The sequence below is a fragment of the Hypanus sabinus genome, chromosome 14, assembly GCF_030144855.1.
Source record: "Hypanus sabinus isolate sHypSab1 chromosome 14, sHypSab1.hap1, whole genome shotgun sequence".
NCBI classification, from domain to species: domain Eukaryota; kingdom Metazoa; phylum Chordata; class Chondrichthyes; order Myliobatiformes; family Dasyatidae; genus Hypanus; species Hypanus sabinus.
The window spans coordinates 50993791-51012624 of NC_082719.1; the positions used below are offsets into that span (position 1 = coordinate 50993791).

At 43.0% G+C, this 18834-nt stretch overlaps 1 protein-coding gene across 4 annotated transcripts in view; it reads right to left on the reverse strand.

Moving 5' to 3' along the window:
* The window catches only part of tec (tec protein tyrosine kinase), a 143548-nt gene that overhangs the window by 37747 nt on the left and 86967 nt on the right, over positions 1-18834 (reverse strand). For all 4 annotated transcript variants that reach the window (XM_059989152.1, XM_059989151.1, XM_059989153.1 and 1 more), the window contains one exon: positions 3042-3107. In XM_059989152.1, coding sequence (XP_059845135.1) covers positions 3042-3107 — 66 coding nt within the window. The remainder of the gene's footprint in view (positions 1-3041; positions 3108-18834) is intronic.

Sequence of the window (18834 nt, forward strand, 5' to 3'; positions counted from 1 at the left end):
TTCCTATGCCGCTCAGTGTTACATCTTGGTGGAATGAGTCTCTGACTGAATGTACTCCTGCGCCTAACCAGTACATTATGGAGTGGATAGGAGTCATTGTCCAAGATGGCATGCAATTTGGACAGCATCCTCTTTTCAGACACCACTGTTAGAGGGTCCATTTCCACTCCCACAACATCACTGGCCTTATGAATGAGTTTGTTGATTCTGTTGGTGTCTGCTACCTTCAGCCTGCTGCCCCAGCACACAACAGTAAACATGATAGCACTGGCCACCACAGACTCGTAGAACATCCTCAGCATCGTCCGGCAGATGTTAAAGGACCTCAGTCTCCTCAGGAAATAGAGATGGCTCTGCCCCTTCTTGTAGACAGCCTCAGTGTTCTTTGACCAGTCCAGTTTATTGTCAATTCCTATCCCCAGGTATTTGTAATCCTCCACTATGTCCACACTGACCCCTTGGATGGAAACAGGGGTCACCGGTGTCTTAGCCCTCCTCAGGTCCACCACAAGCTCCTTAGTCTTTTTCACATTAAGCTGCAGATGATTCTGCTCGCACCATGTGACAAAGTTTCCCACCATAGCCCTGTACTCAGCCTCATCTCCCTTGCTGATGCATCCAACTATGACAGAGTCATCAGAAAACTTCTGAAGTTGGCAAGACTCTGTGCAGTAGTTGAAGTCCGAGGTGTAGATGGTGAAGAGAAAGGGAGACAGGACAGTCCCCTGTGGAGCCCCAGTGATGCTGACCACTCTGTCTGACACACAGTGTTGCAAGCTTTCAATGTTTTATAACCAGTTATTTACACTTTTGCCTATGGAAATTGTATGATATTTGCCTGCTGTAGTTTGGAGATATTCCATTGATAAAAGGACTACATATTAGTAAATTATCTATTATATTTTAAAAAGTCATGCTGGTGTGCCAAAATCTTTTTTGATGTCATCTGCATACTTGCTAGTCATGCCACCTGCATCCTCATCCAATGATTAACCTATTTTAAGACTGTTGCATGGATTGGAATGACTCTGATTATGATCTTTGAAAATTACTTGGATTCATGATGATTTCTGGAGTGAATGGGAAAATGTGCAGCATTGTAATTTGAGAAAAGAAGAAGAAAATATGGAACTGCTGGCCATTTAGAATTATATCAGAAAAATGTCACAAACACAGTCTTTAGAAAATGGTTGGTGAGAGTCAACATGCTCTATGAAAAGAAAGCCTCATCTAACAAAGTAGTGTGAATGAGAGGGCTACTATTAATGGAGAAGACCTGTATTTTCAAAAGCTATTATTATTCACATCATTGGCAGCTGTGCCTCAGTTTTGATTACACTTTCACCTTCCAATCAGGTTACATAAATCTGACGAAGGGTCTCGGCCCAAAACGTCGACAGTGCTTCTCCTTATAAATGCTGCCTGGCCTGCTGTGTTCCACCAGCATTTTGTGTGTGAGGTTACATAAACCTTAGATTGACACTTGGTGCAGTAATGAGAGCATTTGGCACTATAAGAAGTGCTGCCTTTGGGATTAACAATAATTAAACCAAAGCCCTATTAGATGGCTCGGGTCACTGAAGAAGAGTTAACCTATGTGCTGCTCAATGTTTATCTCTGGTCTCTGGCAGAACAAGTTTATTTTAACATCTATTCTAACAAAAACTACTGATGGCCTCAAAAATATTATAATGGATGGAAGAGAAGGCCCCTCTAGATCCTACTTGGCCAGAAAGTTCACTGCCAATGTCACCTTAACAGGTCACTGACAATATAAGGGGGGGGAGGGGGACAGTGGCACAGCCAGCACAGCTGCTTCTTCACTGCACCAGTGACCTGAATTCAATCTTGACTTGGGTGTTGTCTGTGTAGATTTTGCATGTTCTCCTTGTGACTGCATGGGCTTTCTCCAGGTGCTCAGGTTTCCCCCCACAACCCAAACAAATGCAGGCTGATGGGTTAGTTGGGCCACTCTAAATTGCCTCTAGTGTGTAGATGAATAATTGTTGAAATGAGAATAAAACAAAAATAGGATTAGTGTAAATGGTTGATTGACAGCCATCATGGACCCTACAGGTTATCAATCAAGCATTAACTGTGAAGTTGTAGCTATGGCTGTAGCACTGATACAGATATCAGTGATAATGCTCTTATTGAAGCAGAGACATTGTGAACTTTTGTTGCCAAGGTTCCATTTGGAAAACTGTTGAACCCTCCTTCCGAAAGGGCTTTTCAACCCACTAGCACAGTGTTCTGCTCTACATGCAGTCTCCGCTGCTTCCATGGCATTATGTATTGTGCTTACAATATCTTCTGAAGAAGGAGAGATGGGAGGAAGTAGAGAGAAAAATAGGAGGGAGGAGATGCAGGGGTTCCCAACATGGTTAATTGTAGAGGTCCGTGGCATAAAAAGTGGGTTGGGAATCCCTGACTAGGAAGGAGAAAATAATTGTTGTGGGGGAGGGTGGGAATCAGCCAGAGACCGAGGTGGAAAAAGAGACCCTTTGATATCAAGACAAAGATAAAATTAGAGGGAAAGGAGCAAAAGGGCAAAGGACAAATATAGAGGTTATTCAGGAAAGGAGAGAGGATGAATAGAGATGGGACGGAGTGGAACAAGAACGTAGGGGGAAGGACAGACTTGCAGCTATATGGCAACTTTCACAACTTTATGGTATTTCGAAGCATTTCAAAACCAGTACTGTAAGTGTTTTCAGAGCATAGTCAATATTGCAAGGTATAGAGATTTAAGTATAGAGATGTAACAACCAATATGGTTACGTAAGTAGCAAAATAAGATCCTGGGTGAAAAATACCTTCAGGAAAAATCATATCTGTCTCTGAAAAATGTCATGGGAGCAGTTTAGTATCACATCTGACAACAAAGCAGTCCTACAGTATGACATCAAAACATCAGCCTAGATTTTGAACATCTGTCTGGAGTGGGAATTAAACTCGTGCTATCCTAAGTTAAAACTTAGGTTAATTTAACATACAACAAAATCTATAACATGATAGAAATAGAAAACTGTTTGACTTACTCATATTTCTCTAAATTACTGGATTTCTTCTCAGTAACATAATTACTTGGTATGTAACCCTCATTTCTGTAAAGAAAAAAATCAAAAAATCTGTTGATATAAGTACCTTTAACATTTACTTGTATTTTAGGTCTTGGTTTTCTATTAACTGTCTGAAACTGTGCAACAGATCAATTCTAAAGTTATTCATTCGTTCAATGGCTTCATGTTTCTAATGTCAGTTGTCCACTTTCATATATGGGTAGAGAGATTTAATGCAAAACTTTAGACCATCTAAAAGTAGTATCTCATTCCGGCGGTCAGTCCATGGCCTCCTCTACTGCTGTGATGAGGCCACACTCAGGTTGGAAGAGCAACAACTTATATTCTGTCTGGGTAGCATCCAACCTGTGGCATGGGCATCGATTAAGACCATAAGACATTGAAGCAGAAATAGGCCATTCAGCCCACTGTCTGTTCCTTTATTTCATCATGGCTGATCCCGGATCCCACTCAACAGCATACACCTAATCTCTCGCCATATCCTTTGATGCTCAGACCCATCAGGGAACTATCAAATTCCACTTTTAATATACCTTTACCTCCACCATAGTCTGTGGCACAGCATTCCACAGATTCACTACTCTCTGGCTAAAAAAATTCCTTCTTGCCTCTGTTCTAAAAGATTGCCCCTCAATTTTGAGGCTGTGCCCTCTAGTTCTGGATAACCCCACCAGGGAAAACATTCTCTCCACAACCACCCTATCTAATCCTTTCAACATTCAGTAGGTATCAATCAGATTCTCCAGCATTCATCTAACTTCCAGTGAGTACAGGCCCAAAGCTGCCAAACACTCCTCATGTGCTAACCCCTTCATTCCAGACTCATCCTTGTGAACCTCCTCTGGACTCTCTCCAATGACAACACATCCTTTCTGAGGCATGGGGGCCAAAGCTTGATTGACTCCAAGTGCAACCTGACTAGTGTCTTATAAAGCCTCAGCATTATCTCCTTGCTTTTATATTCTATTCCCCTTGAAACAAATGCCAACATTGCATTTGCCTTCTTTACCACAGACTCAACCTTTACTTTACTTTATTATCACCAAACAATTGATACTAGAGCATACAATCATCACAACGATATTTGATTCTGTGCTTCGCGCTCCCTGAAGTACAAATCGAAGTAAATATAATAACATTTTAAATTATAAATCTTAATTAGAAAATAGAAAAGGGAAAGTAAGGTAGTGCAAGTCAGGTCCGGATATTTGGAAGGTATGGCCCAGATCCGGGTCAGGATCCGTTCAGCAGTATTATCACAGTTGGAAAGAAGCTGTTCCCAAATCTGGGAATACGAATCTTCAAGCTCCTGAACCTTCTCCCAGAGGAAAGAGGGACAAAAAGTATGTTGGCTGGGTGGGTCTTGTCCTTGATTATCCTGGCAGCACTGTTCCGACAGTGTGCGGTGTAAAGTGAGTCCAAGGATGGAAGTGTGGTTTGTGTGATGTGCTGGGCTATTTTCACGATCTTCTGCAGCTTCTTCCGGTCTTGGACAGGACAACTTCCATACCAGGTTGTGATGCACCATAGAAGAATGCTTTCTATGGTGCATCTATAAAAATTAGTGAGGGTTTTAGGGGACAGGCCAAATTTCTTCAGCTTTCTCAGGAAGTAAAGGTGCTGGTGGGCCTTCTTGGCAGTGGACTCTGCTTGGTTAGACCAAGTCAGGTCATATGTGATATTCACCCTGAGAAACTTAAAGCTGTTGACCTGTTCCACCTGCGCACCACCAATGTAGATGGGGTTGTGTAGTCCGTTCCTCCTTCTGAAGTCAACAACCAATTCCTTCATCTTGCTGACGTTGAGGGATAGGTTATTGTCTTCGCACCATGCCACCAGGTTCTTACTTTCCTCTCTGTACTCAGACTCGTCATTACCTAAGATACGGCCTACAATTGTGATGTCATCAGCAAACTTATATTTTGAGTTTGATGGAAACTTGGCTACACAATCATGGGTGCACAGTGAGTACAGCAGGGGGCTGAGTACACAGCCTTGTGGGGCACTGGTGCTCAGAGTTATTGCAGTCCTGATATTGGCCTGAAATGTTAACCTGTGAATTAACCTTCTGGGAGTCTTGCACGAGGACTCTGAAGTCTCTCTTGCACCTCTGATGTTTGAATTTTATCTCCATTCAGGTAATAATCTGCACTATTTTTCCTTTTACCAAAATACATCATCATACATTTCCCAACACCATATTCCATCTGACACTTTTTCCCATTCTTCCAATTTGTCAAAGTCCTGCTGCAATTGCATTGCTTCCTCAGCACTACCTACCCCTTCACTGATCTTCATATCATCTGCAAACATTGCCACAAAGCCATCAATTTGATTATCTACATCACTGACAAACAACGTGAAAAGTAGTGGTCCCAATACTGACCCCTAAGGAAAACTGCCAGCCAACCAGAAAAGGCCCCCTTTATTCCCATTCGCTGCCTCCTGCCTGTCAGCTATTCCTCTAACCATGCCAGTATCTTTCCTGTAATGCCGTAAGATTTTATCTTGTTAATTAGCCTCATGTGTGGCACCTGATCAAACGCCTTCTGAAAATCCAAGTAAATAGCATTCACTGGCTCTCCGTTGTCCACCCTGCTTGTTACTTCCTTAAAGAACTCTTAACAGATTTGTCAGGCAAGATTTCCCTTTACAGAAACCATGCTGACTTTGACTTATTTTATCATTAGTCTCCAAGTATCCTGGAACCTCGTCCTTAATAATGGACTCCAACACTTTCCCAACCACTGATATTAGGCTAATTGGTCTATAATTTCTTTTCTTTTGCCTTCCTCCCTTCTTAAAGAGTGGAGTGATATTTCTCAAACTTTTTCAATTGCCCCCCACCTCTCCCCCACAGTTCTCCTCTCCTGTTTCCCCCTCACCTTATCTTACCTGCCCATGACCTCCCTCTGCTATTCCTCCTCCTTCCCTTTCTTCCATGCTTTCCCATCAGATTCTGCCTCCTCCAGCCCCCAGCCCTTTATCTCTTACACCAATCAACTTCCCAACTCTTTATTTCAACACCAACCCCCCCCCCCCCCCCCGGTTCCCGTTCACCTATTACCTACCATCTTGTACTTCTTCCACCACTCCGCCCCCACCGCCTCCCCCACACACACACCTTCTTACTCTGACTTCTCATCTTTTATTGCAGTCCTGATGAAGGATATCAGCCTGAAATGTTAACTGTTTTTTCCTTTCAATGGATGCTGCCTGGCTTGCTGAGTTCCTCCCACATTTTGTGTGTGTTGCTAAAGAAATTAACTGTCTGAGTGAATAAATCCTCCTCCATTGACCCTATCTGCACTTCCTGCTGCCTCTGGAGAACAGCCAACATAATTGAAAACCTTTCCCCTTGTATCAGGTAGAAGATGCAAAAGCTTCAGAAAATGTGTCACCTTTCGTTCTTCTAAGATCCTTCAAAGGCCTTTGCCCTTGCATTTTATTTGCCTACCTACTCTGCACTTCTCCTCTAACACTATATTCTACAGTATTTTTATTCCTTTTGTACCATATTGACATAAATCAAGGGTGGCTCTAAGAGTAGTTGTAGACAGGTCATATTCTGCATGGAGGTCGGTGACCAGTGGTTCTGCAGGGATCTGTTCTCGGACCCCTCCTCTTTGTGATTTTTATAAATGATGTGGATGAAGAAGTAGAAGGGTGGGTCAGTAAGTTTGCTGATGACACAAAGGATGGGGGTGTTGTGGATAATCTGGAGGGTTGTCAGAGGTTACAGCGGGACATCAACAGGATGCAGAACTGGGCTCAGGAGTGGCAGATGGACTTCAACTCAGATAAGAGTGAAGTAGTTCAGTTTGGTAGGTCCAATTTGAAGACAGAATATAATATAAATGGTAAGACTCGTGGCAGTGTTGAAGATCTGAGAGATCTTGGGGTCCGTGTCGATAGGAGACTCAAAGCTGCTGCGCAGGTTGACAGAGTTGTTAAGGTGTTCGGTGTGTTGGCATTCATCAACCATGGGATTGAGTTCAAGAACCATGAGGTAATGTTACAGCTATATAAGGCCTTGGTCAGATCCCACTTGGAGTACTGTGTTCAGTTCTGAACACCTCACTACAGGAAGGATGTGGATACTGTAGAGAGAGTGTAGAGGAGATTTACAAGGACGTTGCCTGGATTGGAGGGCATATCTTATGAGAATAGGTTGAATGTACTTGGCCTTTTCTCCTTGGAGAGGTGGAGGATGAGAAGCAATCTGATAGAGGTGTATAAGATGATGAGGGGCATTGATCATGTAGATAGCCAGAGGCTTTTTCCCAGGGCTGAAATGGCTAGCACAAGAGGGCACAGTTTTAGAGTGCTTGGAAATAGGTAGCAAGGGGATGTCAGGGGTAAGATTTTCCACACTGAGAATGGTGGGTGTGTGGAATGCACTGCCGGCAGCGGTGGTGTTAGTGGATACAATAGGGTCTTTTAAGAGCCTCTTAGATAGGTACATGGAGCTTAGAAAAATAGAGGGCTATGTGCTAGGGAAATTCCAGGCAGTCTCTAGAGTAGGTTACATTTTTGGCACAACATTGTGGGCCGAAAGGTCTGTAGTGTGCTGTAAATTTCTATGTTGACATACTTGTGTATATAATGTTCTGTCCAGATAGTATGCAAATAAAGCTTCTTATTGTATTGCAGTGCTTCTAACAATAATACACCAATAACTAATTAAGCACTATTTTTGGCCCAATGTGTCTTCATTCTTCTACTTTATCTCCCTAACCCAAGGTTAAAAGTTATCATTTCATGTAAATTCAGGCCCTGAAGTAGTACAGATCAGCAAATCGTTGGGAAGCTTATAAAAAAAATTATTAATTATAGCAGATGCACAAAATGAAGAGTCCACTTCTGTCAGAAGTGCTATTCTATTCTAACATTTGTTACAGACATTAGCATTTGTCTAACCAGCAACGTGTGGTAATACAGTAATGATTTGCAGGATCAGATTGGTTGTGGTTGCAATCTGCTGTTTAAAACCTTAAATCAGCAGTAAACTTTAATTTTAAAATTGAATGTCTAAATCCTCTTATCTGTCAGGAATTCAATTAGTTATTTCAAATGTAAAAAAAAACCACTTCCAATATACTTCCAAAGTGAGGTTAATGGGAATATTTCACCATACTTTGGTAAAACAGTAACCTTCTCACTTCAACACTTAACCGTTCATGTGTCATCACCAAAAGTCGTTACCCAATTTCCAGATAAACAACAATCAGCACTATTACTCTGACAGTTATTTCTGTTGAAAAATTTGGCCCAAAAGTTGAATCCATTATCTTGCAGTACCATCCTATTATGCATTTTGCTAAGTATTAATTTAAAACATCAACAGCATTTGCTATTTCATTGGCCCTTCACTCAGCTCTGGAAAAACCTGGACAATGAGGATGCATACTGTATGTCTTCACTGACTTCCCTTGGCCGGGGTAGACAATGGATGGTTGTCCCAGCTGCCTGTGTGAAATGCAGGGCAGTATGATATAAAGAGCAAGCTGTTGCCCATGTAGCAGGCTTCCACTCTCCATGGAGCTGATGAATCCAAACCAAAGGCAGACACTGATACAGCTTGCCACCAGTGGTGTCGAAGGAGTTGGAATCTTAGGGACTCCAGCTCCAGAGTTTTCCTTGGGGTTTACTCCCAAAGCCTCCCCCCTGAGGCCACAAGGCAGTAGATGTTTGAGATCCCTTTTCCTCCTTTCTGGCAACCACAGCTGACAAGCCAGGTCTGCCTGAAGCAACTGGTTTTAAGGCTCCAGTAACCTGCCTTTTCCCTTCTCCTGTCAATAGAAATAGCTCCGCCACACTTGGAAGGCCAGGAGCTGGACTTGGTTGTTGGTAGCTAGTTGAGATGTACACCATTGGGAGCATTTAACTGTAACTGGAAGCTTATTCCAATTAGCACACCTGGCTATAACAACCTTAAGGAACCATCTGACTGTGGCTCAGCACTCAACACCATCATCCCTTTGATCCTAAATGATCCCCTCATCCCTGGGATTTGGTACCTCCCAGTGTAACTGGATTCTTGATTTCCTCTCTGGCATACCCCAGTCAGTATGGATTAACAACATCTTCTCCACAATTATCATCAGCGTAGGTGCAACATCAAGCTGTGTGCTTAGCCCCTGCTCTGTTTACCTATTTTTGTGACTGTGTGGCTAAGTACAGCCACAATGTTGTATCTATGTTTCCTCATGAGACACCATTGTTGTTGGCCAAATCAAAAGTGGTGATAAATCGGAGGGAGATTAGGAATCTGCCAGCACAACAACAATATCTTCGCACTCAGTATCAGCAGAACCAAAGAGATGATTACTGACTACAGGAAGAAGAGGCCAGAGGCCCATGAACCAGTCCTCATTAGGAAAGTACAGAGGGTCAGCAGCTTTAAATTTCTTGGTGTACACATATCAGAGGATCTGTCCTGGGACTAGCACATACAGAAAGTGCATGACAGCTTGTGTAGATCTGTTATGTCACTAAAAGCAACAGACGCACAATGGAGAGGATTCTAACTGGTTGATCACAGCCTGGTATGGAAATACCAATGCCCAGGAGTTGAAAGGGCTACAGAAAGTGGTCAATTCAGCCCACTACATTGTTTGCAAAGCCCTCCCCACCATTGAGCACATTTACAAGGAGTGCTGCCACAAGAAAGCAGCATCCATTAAAGACAACCCCCCCACACACACACACTCCAGTCCATGCCTTCTTCTTGCCATTACCGAATGAGTAGAGGTACAGAAGCCTTGGGTCACACAAAACCAGGTTCAGGAACAACTGTTACCCAGGCTCCTGAACCAACATGGAACACTTCATTCACTCCTAGTCTGAACTGATTCTACAACCCACAGACTCACTTTGAAGCACTCTTTGCAACTCTTCCTTTCAGTATTAACATTTATTTGCACAGTTTGCCTTCTTTTGCACGTAGATTGTTTGTCAGCTTTTGTCTGTTTAAGTCATTTTTTAATAAAATTCTGTTGCATTTCTTTTTTTTCCTTTAAATGACTGGAAGAAAATGAGTCTCAAGGTGGTACATGGAAACATGTGCTGCCACTTTATTAGGTACACCTGTTTGTTAATGTAAATATCTAATCAGCCAATCATGTGGCAACAAGTCAGTGCATTAAAATATGCAGACATGGTCATGAGATTCAGTTGTTGTTCAGACCAAGCATCAGAATGGGGGAAGAAATGTGATCTCAATGACTTTGACCATAGAATGATTATTGATGCCAGGGTGATTTGAGTATCCACTGGGACTGTCACACACAACAGTCTCCAGAGTTTAGAGAAAATGGTGGAAAGATCAAGAAAATCCAGTTACTAGCAGCTCTTTGAGCAAAAATACATTGTTAATGAGAGGTCTGAGAAGAATGGCTAGACTGGTTAAAGTTAACAGGAAAGTGACAGTAACTCAAATAACTACACTTTACAAAAATGGCGTGCATAAGAGCATCTCTGAACATACGTTTGTACATCATGTCAAACCTTGAACTGGATGGGCAACCTTCAAGATGGCGGCATGATGCAGTTTGCAGCGGCCTCTCTGGAGTTGATATCCGTTATTTGTCAAGCGGGGTGCCGTGCACAATCCTAATCTGATGAAAAACAGACGTGGGAGCACAGAGGAGCGTCTGGAAATCTCCAGGAAGGCCTTCTTTATTGCTGCTGCTGTTGTGAGGTCCGGGTCTCTGCTGGGAAGAACAGGCCCCCAGTCCTCGGGGTCGTGTTGTCAGTGGCGGGGGCGTCGTAGTGCGCTCGGCAAAGGATGGTGCTCAGAGAGGCTGTGCCAGAGGGGATGGTCAGAGGCTTGGAGGTTCGACGGACTCGGAGTCCGCTGCAGTCGGGGCACTTTCACTGTGTGCTGCGTCTGCGAGGCTGAGTCCGGCGGTGCCGTGGAAGACCGTAGCAGGGGTATTCCCTTCTGCCGCCTGCATGGGATGACGAATCTATCAGGACCCTGAGGACTTGTGGATATTGTGTGGTGGTTTCTTTCAAACTTATAGTCTTTTAACATCTTTGGACTATTTTTACTGTGCCCATGGTCTGTTTTTTTTTATTAATTATGGTATTGTTTGCACTGTTGTAACTATGTGGTTTTGTGTAGGTCTTGTAGCTTTAGTTTTTGGTTTGTTGGATAGAGTTGGTCTCCTGACTTAGTGTGTCTGGGTAGTCTTGTTTTGTCTGGTGGATTTGGAGCTTCTTTCCGGGGAATGCACTAAGATGGTAGCACGATATTAATACGCAGCAGCCTCTCCGGACTCTGGATTGGGGATTGCCAACCGTTATGTGGATTTTCTGGTGTAGTCTGTTTTGTCGTGTGCCTTTGTGATATCATTCTGGAGGAACGTTGTTTCATTTTTTAACTGCATTGCAGTTGTGGTTTCTAAATGACAATAAACTGAAATTCAATTCAATTCAACAGCAGTAGCAGACCGTGAACCTATACTCATTAGTCACTGAAATGTACTATAATAATAAATTTAATTTGAACTTTTGTACTCAAGTACACTGTAGCCTAGAAATTGTTTTGCACATTAATTACAGTAAAAATAGATTGGGATAAAAGTGCAAATAGAGTGGAAATTTCAGATCCAAGATTCATGGAACAGAGCTGGCCAGTTTTTACATGTAACATCGCATTGTAACTAACATTCTTAATTCAATGTACACCAATCTCCATTGATGCCGTGCAAGTCCTCACAATGTCATACAGCAAGGGTGATCTGCCCAGGATACACCATTATATAACTGTAATTTCCAATTAAATGAAGTGTTTCCAATGAATGGATGCTACAATGAAGGAAGGTGCTAGGAGAGTGGTCTCAAGAAATCAAGACAATCAGATACAGGAATCAGAGCCAGGTTTATTATCACCAGCATGTGACGTGAAATTTGTTACTTTAGCAGCAGCAGTTCAATGCAATACATAATCTAGCAGAGAAAAAATAATAACAACAACAAATAAAATAATACTAATAAATAAGTAAATCAATTATGGTATACATATATTGAATAGATTAAAAAACATGCAAAAAAACAAAAATACTGTATATTCATAAAAAAGTGAGGTAGTGTCCAAAGGTTCAATGTCCATTTGGGAATCAGATGGCAGAGGGGAAGAAGCTGCTCCTGAATCACTATGTTTGTGCCTTCAGGCTTCTGTACCTCCTAACTGATGGTAACAGTGAGAAAAGGGCATGCCCTGGGTGCTGGAGGCCGTTAATAATGGACACTGCCTTTTGAGACACTGCTCCCTGAAGATGTCTTGGGTACTTTGTAGGCTAGTACCCAAGATGGAGCTGACTAGATTAACAACCCTCTGAAGCTTCTTTCGGTCCTGTGCAGTAGCCCCTCCATACCAGAGATGCAGCCTGTCAAAATGCTCTCCACAGTACAACTATAGAAGTTTTTGAGTATATTTGTTGACATGCCAAATCTCTTCAATCTCCTAATAAAGTATAATTGCTGTCTTGCCTTTTTTATAACTACATCGATATGTTGGGACCAGGTTAGATCCTTAGAGATCTTGACATCCACGAACTTGAAACTGCTCACTCTCTCCACTTCTGATCCCTCTGTGAGGATTGGTGTGTTCCTTCATCTTACCCCTCCTCAAGTCCACAATCAGCTCTTCCATCTTACTGACATTGAGTGCCAGGTTGTTGCTGTGACACCACTCCACTAGTTGGCTTAACTCACTCCTGTATGCCCTCTTGTTACCACCTGAGATTCTACCCACAATGGTTGTATTGTCAGAAAATTTATAGATGGTATTTGAGCTATGTCTAGCCACACAGTCACGTGTATAGAGAGAGTAGACACACCACTGAGGAGATGTTATCACCAATCCACACAGATTGTGGTCTTCCGGTTAGGAAGTCGAGGATCCAATTGCAGAGGGAGGTACAGAGACCCAGGTTCTGCAACTTCTCAATCAGGATTGTAGGAATGATGGTATTAAATGCTGAGCTACAGTCAATGAACAGCATCCTGACATAATTGTTTGTGTTGACCAGGTGGTCTAAAGCCACGTGGAGAGCCATTGAGATTGCATCTGCCGTTGACCTATTGTGGTGATAGGCAAATTGCAATGGGTCTAGCAACTTGCTGAGGCAGGAGTTGGTCATGATCAGCCTCTCTTAGCATTTCATCACTGTTGATGTGAGTGCTACCTGGCGAAAGTCATTAAGGCAGCCCATGTTGTTCTTCTTAGGTACTGGTGTAATTGCTGCCTTTTTGAAGCAAGTGGGAACTTCCGCCCATAGCAGTGAGAGGTTGAAAATGTCTGTGGGAACTCCTGCTAGTTGGTTGGCACAGGTTTTCAGAGCCTCACCAGATTTTCCATCAGGACCTTCCGCCTTGCAAGGATTCACTCTCTTTAAAGACAGCCTAACATCGGCCTCTTAGATGGAGATGACAGGATCATCAAGTGCAGCAGAGATCTTCACAGCCGTAGTTGTGTTATCTCTTTCAAAGTGAGCATAGAAGGGATTGAGTTCATCTGGTAGTGAATCATCGCTGCCATTCATGCTATTGGATTTTGCTGTGTAGGAAGTAATATCTTGCAGACCCTGCCAGAGTTGCCGTGCATCTGAAATCACCTCCAACCTTGTTTGAAATTGTCTCATTGCCTTGAAATAGACCTCTGCAAATCATACCTGGTTTTCTGGTACAGGCCTGGGTTGCCGAACTTGAATGCCACAGATCTAGCCTTTAGCAGACAATGTACCTCCTGGTTCATCCACGGCTTTTGGTTTGGAAATGTACAGTAAGTCTTTGTGGGCACACACTCATTCATGAAGTCAGAAACAACTGCAGCATACTCATCCAGGTTCAAAGATGAATCCCCAAATACAGTCCAGTCCACCGATTCAAAGCAGTCCTGTAGGCAGTCCTGTGCTTCCCTTGTCCTCCTTGGTCCTCACTGCTGATGCTGTAGTCTTCAGTCTCTGCCTATACTCAGAGAGTATAAGCACAGCCAGGTGATCAGCTTCCCGAAGTGAGGACATGGAATAGCACGGTAGGCATTCTTGATGGTGGTGTAGCAATGGTCCAGTGTGTTGTTTCCTCTGGTATTGCAAGTGATTTTTTCAGACTGACCTGGTTAAAATCTCCCAAAACAATGGTGAAGGGATTAGGGTGCGCTATTTCATGCATGTAGATCCCATTGCTCAGATCAGCTAAAGCCTGATTGACATTGGCCTGAGGTGGAATGTAAACTGCTACCAAAATGATCCCAGAGAATTCCCGTGGTAGGTAAAGAAGATGGTGCTTTACTGCTAGATATTTCAGGTCTGGTGAGCAGAATTGGGACCACACTGATATATTTATGCACCAAGAAGAGTTGATCATGAAGCATACTCCTCCACCTCTGCTTTTGAGAGACTCTATAGATCTATCCTGATGGTGTATAGCATACCCGTCAGGTATGTACTTTGACATAGAAGATATAAAGGATCTCCAGGATTTAGCCAGATTCTCCTAGCAAGAGATTGTCACCAAGATCTTTAAAAGGCCATGAATGTATTTAATGAATATGCCTCACTTTAAGAAATCCTGCAAATCCCCTGGCTACTCCAGTGGACTGAAAGCACAGTAAATGAAGCCTCCTGTACTGGAACCTGAGTCACCTCCCCAATGTAGTTGTGAATAGCAAACTGTGAGGCATGGCACAGATTAAAAGCAGCAGCCTATAGTGATCTTGATACTAAGAAGCTGAAAGTGCTGAGATGGGAATAGCATTCAGATAAATTACAGTAAGAGGTAGTATTTACAGTAAACGGTCACAGATCTAAGAGGACATAGAACGTAGTCAGAACATTCGTCTTTCAAATAGCACCAATTCAGACAAAATGGAGTTTGTTCAACCTGATTGTTCCACAAGTAAACATGATCGGACTACAGATTTGTTTTGTGTGGTGTATCACCATTGATATATGTGATTAAAAAAAGATGGATTTTGTGTCAAATAAAGACAAATGATGAGCAGGGAGCCATCCAGAATTGCATGCAAAATTATTCTACCCATTGTTATCCCAACTTTCAACAGCATAGTGGAGTACTTATGAGGAGCTGTATAAACAAACTTCTATCCTAGTTCTCCTTATGAACAGTTGTTCAAGGAATTTTTTTATTTCAGATGCTGTGTACATAGTTTACTGCTATAATACTCCGTCAATATATAGCAATTTTGAAAGTGCATAATCATGACTAACAGTCCCACATCCTCAAAATCTGTTCAGTACATGAAGAGGAACTAACCTTATATGTAGAACACATTTCTATTGCCTGCAACTTTTGTATCCTCTCCAGCCACGGGCAAAGTAGCTAATGTTGTTTTGTTATTCAAGAAAGGAAATTGGGGTACTCCTGGAAACTACGGACCAGTAAGTTTCACATCAGTGGGAGGGAAGTTATTTGGAGAGGATTCTTGGGGATAAGCCTAATTAGGGACAGTCAGCAAGGACAAGTTATCACTGACTTGATAAAGAGTTTTCCAGAATGTGACAAACGAGCTGTGGATGTTGTGTACATGGATTTTGGCAAGGCATTTGGGGTGCATAGTAACTTGGCCAGTTGTATTCTTAATTGGTTTTGTTTATAGAAGACAGAGGGTAACAGTCGATTAAACTTATTCTGGCTGGAGGTCCATGACTTGTAGCAAACCTTTCTTAAAGAGAAAGGAGAAATATTTTTTACACACACAGAGTGGTGCACGCTTGAAATGCACTGCCAGGGCTGGTAGTGGAAACATGGAGACAAATATTAAAAAGGCATTTAAGTTGTGTTTAGATGGGCACATGGCTGTGCAGAGAATAGAGAGAAATGGAGAATGAAGTGATGAAGTGTTTTAAGAGGTAGGTGATGAAACATCAACTCCTGCCTGAAAGGTAAGTTGATTGACTCCAATTTGTCTATGGACACAACAGGTCTGCGGAACACAACCCTGGAACATCTGGACAGCAAAGGTGCATACATCAGGATGCACATTATTGTCTACAGCTCTGCATTCAACAATATCATCCCCTCCAAACTAATCTATAAGATTCAAGACCTTGGCCTCAAAAACTCTATGTACTACTGGATTCTCGTTTCCTCAATTGCAAACCCTAGTCAGTTCAGATCAGCAACAACATCTCCTCCACAATCTCCATCCGCACAGGTACTCCACAAGGCTGTGTGCTTAGCCCCCTTCTCTACTTACTTTACACTTATGACTGTGTAGCTAAGCACAGCTCCAATACCATATTCAAGTTTGCTGATGACGCTACTGTTGTGGGCTGAATCAAAGGTGGTGACAAATCAGCATATAAAAGGAAGGTTGAAAATCTGGCTGAGTGGTGCACTAACAGCCTCTTATTCAATGTCAGTAAGACCAAGGAGCTGATTATTGACTTCAGGAGGAGAAAACCAGATGACCATGAGCCAGTCCTCATCAGAGGATCAGAGATGGAGAGGATTAGCAACTTTAAATTCCTTGGTGTTATTATTTCTGAGGAACTATCCTGAGCCCAGCATGCAAGTTCCATTGTGAAGAAAACACTGCAGTGCTTCCAGCTCCTTTGGAGATTGCAAAGATTCAGCATGACATCTAAAACTTTGACAAACTTCTGTAGATGTATAGTGGAGAGCATATTAACTAGCTGTATCACAGCCTGGTATGGAAATGCCAAAGCCCTTGAACAGAAAATCCTACAAAGAGTAGTGGATATGGCCAGGTCCATCACAGGAAAAAGCCCTCCCAACCATTCAGCACATATAAATGGAGCGCTGGCAAAAGAAAGCAGTATCTAACATCAGGGGACCCCTACCACCCAGGTCATGCTCTCTTCTTTCTGCTGCCATCGGAAAGAAGGTATAGGAGCCTCAGGACTGTAACCACCAAGTTCAGGAACAGTTATTATTCCTCAACCAACAGGCTCTTGAACTAGAAGGGATAACTTCACTTGCCCCATCATTGAAATGTTGCCACAACCTATGGATTCACTTTCGAGGACTCTTTGTTTCAGGTTCTTGACATTGTATTGTTTATTTATTGTTATTATTTCTTTCTTTTTGTATCTGCACCTGCATCTGTATCTGTATCTGTACCTAACAGCGACTCCTTTGCTTGCATCTTTGGAAACTGCTCTATTTCTATCTTTAATATCTCTATTTTTTTTCCTTTCAGGGTTGTTTTGAATTGAATTGAATTGAATTTCCGTTTATTGTCATTTAGAAACCACAACTACAATGCAGTTAAAAAATGAAACAATGTTCTTCCAGAATGATATCACAAAAGCACACAACAAAACAGACTACACCAGAAAATCCACATAACAGTTGGCAATCCCCAAATCCAGAGTCCGGAGAGGCTGCTGCATATTAATATTGCACTACCGTCTTAGCGCGTTTCCCGGAAAGGTGCTCCAAAACCACCAGACAAAACAAGACTACCCAGACACACCAATTCAGGAGACCAACTCTACCATCCAACAAACCAAAAACTAAAGCTACAAGACATACACAAAACCACATAGTTACAACATATAGTTACAACAGTGCAAACAATACCATAATTAATAAAAAACAGACCATGGACACAGTAAAAAAGTCCAAAGATGTTAAAAGACTATAAGTTCGAAAGAAACCAACACACAGTTTCCACAAGTGGTCAGGGTCCCGATAGTCTCATCATCCCACCCAGGCGACAGAAGGGAATACCCCTGCTGTGGACTTCCACGGTGCCACTGAACTCAGCCTCGCAGACACAGCACACAGTGAAAGCTCCCCAACCACAGCAGACTCCGAGTCCGTCAAACATCCAAGCCTCCGACCATCCCCTCCGGCACAGCCTCTCTGAGCACCATCCTCTGCCGAGCGCACTACAACGCCCCCACCAACGGCCATCGGCAATGCGACCCTGAGGACTGGGGGCCTGTTCTTCCCAGTAGAGACCCGGACCTCACAACAGCAGCAGCAATAAAGAAGGTCTTCCTGGAGATTTCCAGATGTTCCTCTGTGCTCCCACGTCCGTTTTTCATCAGATTAGGATTGTTCACGGCACCCCACTTGACAAAAAACAGATATCAGCTCCAGAGAGGCCGCTGCAAACTGTGTCGCGCCACCACCTTGAAGACTGAAGACACTGCGTGCTGACGTTAGTTCTTTGCGGGAATGGCACCCTTTCTCGGGGTTTCAGGACTGGCCGCTATTCAATATACCACGGACGCACTCTGGAAGACTAGCGTGCTTTCAGGGCTCCAGGATTTCGTGGCTCTGGAGGTGACCGGACTCAAGGTCAGTGCCGCTGCAGGAAACTGGTGCGTCGTGGGAGAGGGAATATCAAAAGCAGCAGGCTGGCTGCTGGCTGTGTGCCTAGAGACACAGGTTCTTTGGGCACAGAGCTCAGAAGAAGCGACACAACAGACTTTTAACATTGTAAATCAGTGTGTTGTTTTGTTATGTCTCCCTTCTCGCTGTAAAACTGGGACACCTCTTTTCTCCTTGTTAGGGAGAGATAGAGCCTGTGGTATGTCAAATTACTGGGTGAACAAGTAGTCTTTGGGGTACTGCAAGTCTGTGTTTTTAGCGATGCTTTGCTGCACGCTTTTTTTTGCTGGTGGGGGGGTGGGTTGCTTTACTGCTGCTTATGCGTGGGGGGCACTTTGGGGTTCTAACATTTAACTGTCATTCTTTGGGGCACTCCCCTGTTTTCGTGGATGTTTGTGAAGAAAAGATACTTCAG